The 12,436-nt window shown below is 33.9% G+C and overlaps 1 protein-coding gene across 2 annotated transcripts in view; it reads right to left on the bottom strand.

Annotated features, from left to right (window-relative positions):
- SOS1 (SOS Ras/Rac guanine nucleotide exchange factor 1) overlaps positions 1-12,436 on the bottom strand; it is a gene marked incomplete at its 5' end in the record, with an annotated part of 114,481 nt that overhangs the window by 40,577 nt on the left and 61,468 nt on the right. For both annotated transcript variants that reach the window (XM_081100765.1, XM_081100766.1), the window contains 4 exons: positions 4,515-5,170; positions 5,942-6,069; positions 11,337-11,435; positions 11,513-11,623. In XM_081100765.1, the coding sequence (XP_080956891.1) occupies positions 4,515-5,170; positions 5,942-6,069; positions 11,337-11,435; positions 11,513-11,623 (994 nt within the window). The remainder of the gene's footprint in view (positions 1-4,514; positions 5,171-5,941; positions 6,070-11,336; positions 11,436-11,512; positions 11,624-12,436) is intronic.

Here is a 12,436-nt window from a genome sequence, read left to right as displayed (position 1 = left end):
TTATTTTTTAAAAATATATTTTTTTATTGATTTCAGAGAGGAAGAGAGAGGGAGAGACAGAAACATCAATGACGAGAGAGAATCATCGATTGGCTGCCTCCTGCATGCCCCACACTGGGGATTGAGCCCGCAACCTGGGCATGTGCCCTGACCGGGAATCAAACCATGACCTCCTGGTTCATTGGTCAATGCTCAACCACTGAGCCATGCAGGCTGTCTGGGCAAGCAAGTACGTTTCTTTATTTTTATTATTCAATACACATAATAAAAATATTATAATTAAAAGAATTCACCTTGTATGAGTCAGTGTAATAAGGTAGAAAGTATATTCTATTAAGGGTCAAGAAACCTAATGTCTAGTCTTCATTCTGTAATTACCTGCTGATATGACTTCTGGCAAATCACATAAGCTTCAGGGGCCTTGGGTTTTTGTCTATAAAGTGAGGAATTGGTCACCTCATCTAACACTAGTAATCTATAGCTTTATTTCATAAATTATTGCTAAAATACTTGAGGGATCAAGTTAACTGGAAACAAAGTGAAGTCTGAATTAATAATATTAAATTAGTTTCCCTTTTGCTTTTTATGATGTGTGACCAACCTATAATCTAAAAAATTACCTGTAAGTAGTTCTTGATAGTTATTAGTTTCTCATTGTATTATAATCAATGTCTTATTATAATTCTATACAATATAATTAAAATGTGCAAGGTAAATTTTAGCTTTTGTTTCGATGTAAGCCACAACTTGCACTGTATATTCTCCAATAAATACCTACCAACCAACTAACCAACCCCCACCCCCTCAAAAAAAAGAAAAGAGCAGACCAATAGTTCTTAAAGAGGGAAGGTAGGGGAGGGTGGGGGTAAGGGGGTGATCAACCAAAGGACTTATATGCAAGCATATAGGCCTAACCAATGGACACGGACAACAGGGGGGTGAGGGCATAAGTGGGAGGATAGGGGGTAACGTGGGGATAAGGACACATATGTAATAATTTCATCAATTAAAAAATGGTAATTTGATCTGTTCTCATTGCAGTGAGGACTCAGAGTTCATGTGAACTCGACTGCTTAAAAAATTACTGCTTTCATGTTTTACAAATTTATAGATGGTCTATTAAAAGCACACTCTATTGGCAGTAATACAGTCAGTAACAGACCCTACAGAGAGCCCAAACAAACGAATACTACTAATTTGTATGTGCTGTAAACACAACTCACAAAAGCTGCTTGTGGATTCTACTTATACCATTAATACATTAAGGACGTAAGATAAAACAGTGTAAATTAAACCTCAAAAGAGGAAAAGAAAAATGTTAAAAAACTTAGCCACACACTTTTAAAACCAACATTGGCATTTTATTCCTTAAGAAATTAAGGAAAGGAATTTTTAAGAAACTTAAAAAAAAAAAGACAATCTTGTCACTTTAAATTTTAATATACTTAACTTTGCAAAGTTCTATAAATCTAGAAATTTAAGTATTTTATATTAATTAAAAAGATGACCATTTAAAATATCACTCTATTCAAAAGCTAAAAATTAATATAAATGAGAGCAACTATCAAAAGTAGCTAATATAATACCATGCCAAAAGTACTTTGTCCACAGACATGGCTAGCATGTACATTAAGAGAAGACTGCCAACTTTATAGAAAAACTGGCAGCTATGCTTGTTCAAATTTTGTTAGTTTTAAAGTGTCCTCAAAAAATAAAAATAAAAAAGGTCCATAAAGTGAAAAAAAGTGTCTTCTTTCAAAATAATTAAATAAAGGCAGTTCTCCAGAAAAAAACATTTGATTGTAGTTCTGCAACTACTTATTAATAATTATGTTAGGTCTGTGAAATACAGCATGCAACTTAAATAAATAAAATTTTAATCATTAACAATTGAGTTTTATAGAAGCAATTATATTACAAATTTTGGAATCAAATGTCTTCCAGTTCAAATACCACTGAGTTATGATAATAAACACTTGTAAATCTTCAGCATTTGCAATTTATATTTCTCTATAGGAAAAGATAGTAAAACTTCTGTCTTAGGAGTTTTACTATTGATTAGGAGAATTAATTTTACTCTAAACAGTATAAGAACTCAAAGATTTTTAAAATAAAATGGACAATTTAGAAAGCTTAAGCTAAAAAATTCTGTGAATCTTCTAAGACACTTAAAAATCAGAACGATGTGTCAAAAAGAACAAATTGAACTTTTATAACCTTAAAAATTTCAACCATGCCGAAACCGGTTTGGCTCAGTGGATAGAGCATCGGCCTGCGGACTGAAAGGTCCCAGGTTCGATTCCGGTCAAGGGCATGTACCTGGGTTGCGGGCACATCCCCAGTAGGAGATGTGCAGGAGGCAGCTGATCGATGTTTCTCTCTCATCGATGTTTCTGGCTGTCTATCTCTCTCCCTTCCTCTCTGTAAAAACTCAATAAAATACATATTAAAAAAAAAAAATTCAACCAAATGACTTGTATGCATGCATATAAGCATAACCAATGGACACAGACACTAAGAGGGTGAAGGCATGTGCCGGGGGTGGGAGGGAGGCTGGAGGGAGGTCAATAGGGGAAAAAGGAGACATATGTTCTACTATTTGTAATACTTTAAACAATAAAAGAAAAAAGTAGCAAAGAAATAAGTATTTTGCAACCACAAATTTTGGGTAATTTAATAAAACATCTTTGTAGTTGTATTCTGGATCTTAAAGAGAAGTTAATGAAAAACAACTAAATATATAAGTTATATTAATTACTGATAATTGTACCTTCTCTCAAAAACAGTTTCATATGTAAAATCCTAGGCAGCTTATTTAAATTTCCTGTGCCTTTACTTATTTCAGCGTCAGTAAAATACATACACTAATTATAGAAGTTTCTAAGTGAAAAATCAATAGTAAAATTGGAATCCCAGACTAGTCTTCTTTCACTATATTCATCATATTTCAGCCATGGGCTTAGTTTAAAAGCCAAACTGCTTTTAAAATTAGCTTATGGAAAACACTATTATTTTGCCATGAAAAAGGCTAGCAAAAGAACTACCAATTAGAGGACAAATAAAAAATAAAAACAAAACACTGGCTTACTCAACCCAGAGACATGTGGAGATAATTAAACAATTTTGTATTTATAAAGTGCTTTGATGTCACTTATAAAAATATTCTAACCTAATTCTACATTTTTGCAAGGTGGCCCTGATAATTTCCAGGACATACAAATAGTTCTGACTGGACATTTAATACATCAAATTGATTAACAATATCAAATACTATTCACCTTTATTACAGTGGATTAATGGATATATTTAAAAGCTTAATTTAACTGGTTCCAAAACTGTTTCTAGAGAGAAGTGAGAACCCACTTATAGGACTTTAAAACCGAAAAAAGATTTCCCCAGAAACACATTTCTGGAGATAAGAATATATTTAAGCAAGAAGTATGGAGATTTAGGTTAACATCCACTTTCAACTATTTAATAATAATACATTTGATTTTATATATTTTGGTAATAAAAACATTCTTTGAAAATAAGTTTGCATGTATATTTACAAGAGCTTTGACATACAGTATTTCACTTACTCTTTCCAACATATTTTAAGGTAGCTGTTGTCACACTGATTTTTGAGATGAAAAACTGAGGTTCTGAGACCTTAAGGAACTATATAGAGTGAAGGTATAAATCCAAATTCAATGCTCTTTCTACTATACCACACTCTACAGTATTTTACAATTATCAAACCTCCCAGTATGTAGGGAAGTTGAAGGTTGAAGAACATTAGATTATCATTTGTTACTTAACTTTATTAGAAGAAATAAAATTACTTAAAAACAAATCATTATATGTATTCCTTACCTCTTAAACATTATATTTAATTTGGCCTCTAGCAATCTTCGTAGGTGTTTTGGACATGTTTGTCTTTAAAAATTGCCCTGCTAAGGTGAAACTGTTTTCTTCAATAATAGCAGTTGTAAAAAGCAAAACAAACAAAGAAACTGAAAACTTAAATGATTTCCAGGATTGCCAAATTTAGTTAATTTTTAGGAATGGAAATTAAGAAAAAGCAATGTTGTGTATGTTTGTACTACTAACACAATTTTGGTGATGGATGTATAGTAATATTTTAACTGATTTTATAATCTCAGTAACAGAAAGAAAAAAAAGGCAGAGATGTAAAAAAGTTTCAAGAAAGACCCTAATGATGATGATTTATCACTACTTTTAGTTTTGTTGCTTCCATTTTCTAACTGGGTAAATTTAGCTAAGTGACATTTAGTTTCTCATTTATAACTCTAGTTGTAAAGTTAAAATAATATATGTAGATGTGATAGGAAAAAGTATAAAATTTCGAAGAAATATAAATGGCAGTATTTTCAATTAAAAAAAAAAGAACTCTGATAATGCGGAGGTCTTGTGTTAGTTTGCTTTCTATTTTAGGCACAATGACCAGTGCAGCAGAGAAAATCAGCCTGAAGCAGGAAAATAAAAGTCACAGGCAACTTCTTATTTCTTACCTGCGTACATATGGTATGTGAGCCTCTCTATAAGTTTAATAACAGTTCCTGCTTTGATAATTGGAATTCCAGCCTTGGGCTGCATGTTTTCTTCAAATATTATATTCTCTTCAGAGTCAGGTTCTGCAAATCTATAAACGTCAGCACTAGGGAGCCTCATCTGCTCCTCCTTCTCTTCCTGTAGCATTGTCACATCAAGCATCCTTTCCAGTGTGCTCCGGTACTGTAAAGATATCAATGCTGCCATCCAATTGTTTTTCTCTTCAGCTGACTTGGCAGAAAATATAACACTATTTTCGTCTTTTAAAATTATTTCAAAAGCATGCTTGTACTCATTGGTGTCATCTTTGTCATTAATTTGTACCTTTCTCATAAAAAACTTTTCTTTAAGACGATATTCTGCATTGCTAGCACCAGGAAGTCTTGGCTGCCCATGATTTGATTTACAGCAAATCATTAAGCCATCAAAGAGAAATATGTGTCTCTCATGCTTGGCTCCTACACGTGTAAGAGTTCCTTCCATTATAAACTCATTGCAACACTGTCCAATGTCTTTTCCCTCCCAACCATCAATATTCTTCTGAATCTCATTCATTTTCTTGATTGCTAGTTGTTTCCCCTTCATTTGCTGACTATAAAACCGACATGCAGATTCACTGGGATAAAGGAAAAAACATTATTAGTACACAGACAACAGAGAACCTAAAATTCATGTAAATAAAGGGCAATGTAAAAGTATATTTTAAAAAGTTACATTGGGAAGGTTTTCACTAATTCTAGAAAGATGTTAGTGTTACAAAATTGCACAATTTTGGAAACAAGCAACACAATAGAGACATTTCTTTTAGTGCTCTAAAAAGAAAAATGACTATTGACAAAATTCTGCCTTATAAATTCAGCTACAGAATAATTATTTCTACCTTGGCTATAGATATTTAGAATAACAAATATTAGAAAGTAGCCCAATATAGTGAAAAACAGTAACTTAAGAGGTTTAAGACATATTTAGAAATGCTCAAAAAGACCCAAAGTTAAAAAAAAACATGCACATATTATCATTAGGAAACTGGAAGCAATAGTATCAGAATTAATGCCTCAAATTATATACTCCCTAAAATAAGGGATACCTTGACAGAACAATGATGTTGATATAAATCTATCCAATACATTTGCTCTATCTCTCCTTGAGCTTACCAGTTGACTCTCAGGAGATCTTGTCTGGGAGTATGCAAGGAAAATGCACAATATGAAAGGTTTTTCAAACAATAACAAATTCTCTTGGCTTTGATGTCACTTCCTCTGAAAGACCAAGCTTGTCACTAAAACTATTTTTTCATTGTTTACTTGAGAAGGGAACTGGGATCTCTGAATTTATACCATAATATTCAAGGTGAAAAAAAGGATTATAAAAAAGCAAAAATATTCACCTAAGTCTTCGTTTTGCAAGACTTTTAGAACATATTTTTTCCATCCCACTCTGAACATTAAGTAAAGCTGTTATTGCTTGTTTCAAACATTCCTTGTCTTCTTGATCTTCACTCTTTTCTTCTAATTGCTGTAAAGTGAAAATGACAAATCTAAGCTAGTAGAACAGTTTGGACTAAATACATACATACATAAATAAATAAGCTCATTTCATTTAAGGATAAAGCTAACATTGGTTCTTCCTACCACAATAAAATTTTTAAACATGTGAAAATATATTAAAATTCTTTTTCTTCTTTATATATTACTATCCATATCAACATGCAAGTTTTTCCACATTTTAAAAAAAAGAGTAGAAGGAGTGTTAAAAGAATTCACAACCTTGTGACAGGCAGTAATGTGCAGTTTCTCAGATGCATATTACTGAAAAGAAATGAGTGATATACACTTTTTTTTTACTTCATAGGACTTTGAACAGAAGTAGGCACATAGGTGAGCTTTTTTTTTTTCAGTGTGGAATTCAGCCTTAGGTTTCTGATTCCAATATTAATGTTGTAGGTAATGGGATGATAAAAAAGATAAATGTACAGAAAAATATGCAATATAATGGAGAGAAACTTGACACAAAATTAAGGATCAAATTTTAACTCTACTTCTGTGTGACCTTGGGGCAAATTAATTGATTTCTTAGCTTCATATTTCTCATCTGTCAGATGAGTTTTTTAGTATTTTAGTAAAAAGCCTGTCCTGCCTACTTTATAGGTTTGTCATTAAAAATCAAAGCACTCTGAGATGATCCAAGATGGTGGTGGTGTAGATGAATGTTACAATCACCTACTCCCAGGACCACATTGGAATTACAACTAAAATATAGAACAATCAACTTGAACAACCAACTGAACAATAGCTGAAGAGAAGGCTTATAACCAAGGATTTACAAAAGCCATACTGCGATTGGTAGGAAGGGCAGAGACTGAAGAGGGATATCTCAGCTGCAGAGGTTCCTCCTGAGGAGCTGGGGTCTCAATCCCAAGCTTGGTTCCCCATCCCAGAGCACCAGAGCCAGGAAGAGGCACCCACATAACTCCTGGCCATGAAAATCAGAGGGAATTCTGTCTGCCAGGGAAAAGCAGGAGCCATAGAGACACAGGTACCCTCGTAAAGGTCCAACACACAAAATCTCATTTGCAGCCACTTACCCTAAGCTCTGGCTGAGAGAGTGGGAGCAGACTGGAGTCCCATGAGGAGAGACTGGGGTTTGTGGCTCTGGGGAGACAGCTGCCAGGACCCCTATGCTTAGTCCCTCTCCAACACTAGCAGATGCCATTATTCTTGGGTGGTACTCTCCTCCATATGGTATCAGCCTAGGGCAGTGGTTCTCAACCTTCCTAATGCCACGACCCTTAAATACAGTTCCTCATGTTGTGACCCCCAATTTCATTGTTACAAATTGAACATAATTAAAGCATAGTGATTAATCACAAAAAAAAAATATGTAATTATATATGTGTTTTCCGATGGTCTTAGGCGACCCCCTGTGAAAGGGTCGTTCGACCTCCAAAGGGGTCACGACCCACAGGTTGAGAACCGCTGGCCTAGGGGAATGCAATAGTCCCACCCTTTGGATTCCCTGTTGCCCCACCCAGGAGAGCTCATGCCCTCCTGAGGAGTCAGCTACCTGGGCTAGGGTGTAGAGGTATGGACAGACTCAGGAGATGTCAATGACTGAGTGGTGTAGCTTTGGAGCAGGGGCCATTCCCCCCACTTAGTGGTACCCATGAACCTGACTGGTACCTCAAGAAACAAGAAAAATCTCAAATAAACGTTCTAACTTTACACTTTTAAAGGAACTAGAAAAAGGACAATAAATTAAGCCCAAAGTGAGTAGAAAAAGGAAATAGTAACGATCAGAGCAGAAATAAATGAAATGGTCTAAAAAACAATACAAAAGAGCAATGAAACCAAGAGTTGGTTGTTTGAAAAGATGAACAGGATTGACAAATTTTTATCTAGTCTCATCAAGAATAAAAGAGAGAGGACCCCAAATAAATAAAATCAGAAATGAAAGATAAGTAACAACTGACTCCACAGAAATTAAAGGATTGTAAGAAAATATTACAAACAATCATAGGCCAACAAATTGGACAATCTGGATAAAATGGTTAAATTCCTAGAAACATACAATCTTCCAAAACTAAATCAGAAAGAATCAGAGAATATGGATAGATTGCAACTAATGAAATTGAAGCAGTAATTAAAAAATCTCCAACAAACAAAAGTCCTGGACTGGATGGCTTCACGGGTGAAAGTTATCAAATATTAAAAGAAGAATGAACACCTATCCTTTTCAAACTATTACAAAAAATTAGAGAGGAGGGAAGACTTCCAAGGTCATTTTACAAGGCCAGCTTTACCCTAATTGCAAAACCAGATAAAGACACTAAAAGAAAGAAAATTATAGGCCAAAATCTCCGATGAACATAGATGCTAAAATTCTCAACAAATTATTAACAAACAGGATCCAGCAATACATATACCATAATCAAGTGGGATTTATTCCAGGGATGCAAGGTTGGTACAATATCCACAAATCAATAAACGTGATATACCACATAAACAAACTGAAGGATAAAACCACATGATCATATCAATAGATACAGAAAAAGCATTTGATAAAATACAGCACCCATTTATGATAAAAACTCACAGCAAAGTAGGAATAGAGGGGAACATACATGACAAACCCACAGCGAACATCATACTCAATGGGAAAAAACTAAAAATGTTTCCGTTAAGATCTAGGACAAGACAGGTATGTCCCTTTTCACCACTCTTGTTCAACATAGCACTAGAAGTTTTAGCCACAGGAATAAGACAAGAAGTAAAAATAGAAAGCATATAAATTGGAAAAGAGAAAGTAAAAGTAAACAGAGGTTGTGGTATCTGCTGCACAACACAGAAGAAACGAATTTGCAATTTAATTCAGGAAAACCAACAATACACACACACACACACACATACACACACACACACACACACACACACACACACACACTGAATCCCCCAATCCAAAACCAAAAAAAACAACAATCCTCAACACAACAAAATCCAGTTATCTAGCACACATACAAAAAGAGGGGGGGAGGGTAAGCAGCCTATATTCAGGGGGAAAAAGTCAATTTATAAAAATTGACTCCAAATGGGCCCAGAGGGTTGGTTGGATTTAGGAAAGACTTCAAAGTGGCTTTTATGATCATGTTCAAAGAATTAAAGGAAAACATGGTCTTATTAAGTGGATAGATAGGGATTATCTGGAAACTATCAAACAAAATCCAAATGGAAATTCTAAAGTATAATTACTAACAATTCTATTGACAGATCAATACAAATTACCAAATTCAAGAAAATGAGAAAAAGGGATTTAAGAAAAATGAAGTTTCAGAGACTTGTGGAACAACATAAAGTAGTAGAACCAATATACATAACTGGAGTTCTAAAAGGAGAGGAAATGAGAGAAAAATGGCCAAAATGCAAGAATAATGTGAAAGCAAGTTAAAATCTGAAGTGCAGCAAGGAGTTTGAAACTTTAAGCAGGAAATTAATACTTTAAAATATAAGGATCTCTCCTTATGAAAATAAAATACCTTTTAAAATAATTTTTTTTCTTATTAGAGAGAAAATTACCAAAACTATAAATGCCCCTCACAGCAGTTTAGTTTATTTAAGATTGGAATAGGACAATAATTAGGTATTTACTTATAATAGCTCCTAAATTACACTATTCTATGTTTAACTTTAGATATTCAACATCTATGGTCAGATACAATACCATTTAGCTCACAGCTTTGAGCTCATCATATCAGGATAATTTCTAAATTTAGAAAGCCAGTTCAAGGGAATAAAATTAAGACAGACCTCTACTGGGGTTATTTTTATGAGACTCAGAGAGAAGTTATGTTTTCTAAATTTCTTATTGCTGGTATTAACACATCAGCTCATGGACAGTGTAAAAAATGGTCTTGAGCATATAGCACTTAAACCAGATGCATGCACAACATAAAAAAGTAGAAGAAAATGGTCTAGAGTAGAAGATGTTTGATATTGTCCAGTTTCCAAAATGGAAAGGCAGCAAACCAAAGCCATTAACACATGCACACAAGGTATTTGTAAAAGGGGACTGCAGAGCATATTTCTTCACAGAGAGTTTTTGGCACACCATGTGAAGGCCATTAGTGGGTGTTTAAATTAAATGAGGTAGCATGATTCATATTTGCCTTTACCAATTTGTTTTACATAGCACTGAAAAAAAGAGACTACTTTGGGAGGAAAAAAATCTCCTGTGTTTAATATTTCTCAGTTCTTGATCCTAAGTTTTCCACTCACGGCACCTCGCAGTTCTCAGTTTTTATCTGTAATCCTTTCCCATGATTCCATACTTAAGTATTTGGTGTGTGGGCCAATACTCTAACCACTGATCAATACCGGCCAGGGCTATCCATAATCTAAAGGCAACATCATTAGATACATAAAATATTTAAAAGGTAATTATCTTCGAGCTACACTACTGAATTATGATTTATATATAGTAAGGTTCCCCCTTTTCCTAGTTAATTTCAGTATATAACAGGAAAAAAAGGGGGGGAGCAGAATCCTTTCCTTTTAGTCAGTGCTTCTGAAATTGAGTATTTTTGAACTGTGATAACATGGTGAATTTTTACTGGGGTTATACATAGTTCACTGTTTCTAAAGTAAAGATAAACAATTTTATAGAGATAGCTGCAAACTTGAGCTACGAATATTAGGTAATAAATCTTCCCCATTTGGCCTTATCCTCATACTATCTAAGTCTCTAAATCTGCTGAGGTCCCAAAATGGGTTACTTGGATGCATAAATAAATCCAATGTTGCCGAAACCGGTTTGGCTCAGTGGATAGAGCGTCAGCTTGCGGACTGAGGGGTCCCAGGTTCGATTCCGGTCAAGGGCATGTACCTGGGTTGCGGGCACATCCCCAGTAGGAGATGTGCAGGAGGCAGCTGATCGATGTTTCTCTCTCATCGATGTTTCTAACTCTCTATCTCTCTCCCTTCCTCTCTGTAAAAAATCAATAAAATATATTTAAAAACAAACAAAAAAACAAAAAACAAAAATCCAATGCTGTTTCCAAATAACCATCAATGTAAACAAAATGTAAGGACACAAAATAAAAAATATCTGATTGTTGCTTTAAAATTCACTATTAAAACTGAAGAAAATATGCCACTTTTTTGCAGATTCATTTGTATTTGCTTCTTAACTAGAAAAAGAAAATAGATACAGACTAATGTCCATGGGTGCTCACATAATAATTGATACACAAGTTGGTAAAAAATTATATCACAATTGAATACTTTTCTTACCTTTAAAAGTTCAAAATAATGTAGACAGTGGTAAACAGGGGCTAGAAGCAGTCTGGGTAGAACATACTGAACAGCTTCTTTAAAACCTTCGCCTATTGACTAGAAAACAAAGTGATTTAATTTTTTTTAAGTTTAGTTTTCAGATATCATATATCTTGATTTAAAAATAACTATACCTGTAAATAAAGTGCCGCTCCAGGCTTTGATAACTGACTAAGGAAACGATCATGAAAACCAGGTCGTAAAATATCTCGAGCATATGATTCATATGGATCAAATGCCAGTTCCTTAGAAAATAAAGAAGGTAAAACATAAATTATCTTTCTCCAAAGTAGAACATAAAAAAACAAAAAACCCACAATCCATAAACAGAAAAATTAATTTATGGGCACATCTATACCAGCACAATTACATCTTTCCTTCAAAGCCTCCAAACAAGACTACAAGGCTATTAATTATAATTTTAACAAAATAAATCTAATATTTTCAAGTAAGACAGTAAATCAATTTATTCTGATGAGTAATAAGAGCCTTATATGTTATGACACCTCATCAACAGATTCTAGTAGAGTATTATCAACAAACATGGTCATAAGAATTGGGAGACTTTGGGTTCTAAAAAACAAGCTTAGCCTAAACACCAAAGAATATAGATATCTACAACTAGATAAACATTTAGATACTGGTGCCAGCCATTTATTTTCTCATGGTCATTTCTTAGTGGCAGACTTTTACTTTCATATTCTGTAAGTCAGAGATAACAGTTTATAATCATCTATAATTCATTGTTACAGTTTTCACAAGACATTTAAACAATTTAATTCAAATTTTATCCAAAAATTTACCATCATCAATCATTAATAAACTAAACAACTATAATAGTTAGGTCTAAAAGATTAGAATATACTGGTTTTGATGATTCCTGAGGAAAAGAGAGTAGGTATCTAGATTTTAGCAGGAGGTAGGATCTCTATTCTTTCCCATCCTATGTCATATTCTAGGTAAAAAAACAAAATTACAAAAGAGGTGCTCTAGATTCTAGGCTTTCTATGAAGGGTAATTCTAGAAAGAGGAAGGGGACATCTAGTGGAGGCATGCAG

The sequence above is a fragment of the Myotis nattereri genome (assembly GCF_964212035.1).
Source record: "Myotis nattereri genome assembly, chromosome: 10".
NCBI classification, from domain to species: domain Eukaryota; kingdom Metazoa; phylum Chordata; class Mammalia; order Chiroptera; family Vespertilionidae; genus Myotis; species Myotis nattereri.
The sequence above is the reverse complement of the archived record's forward strand: the minus strand, read 5'-3'. Positions and strand labels throughout refer to the sequence as shown.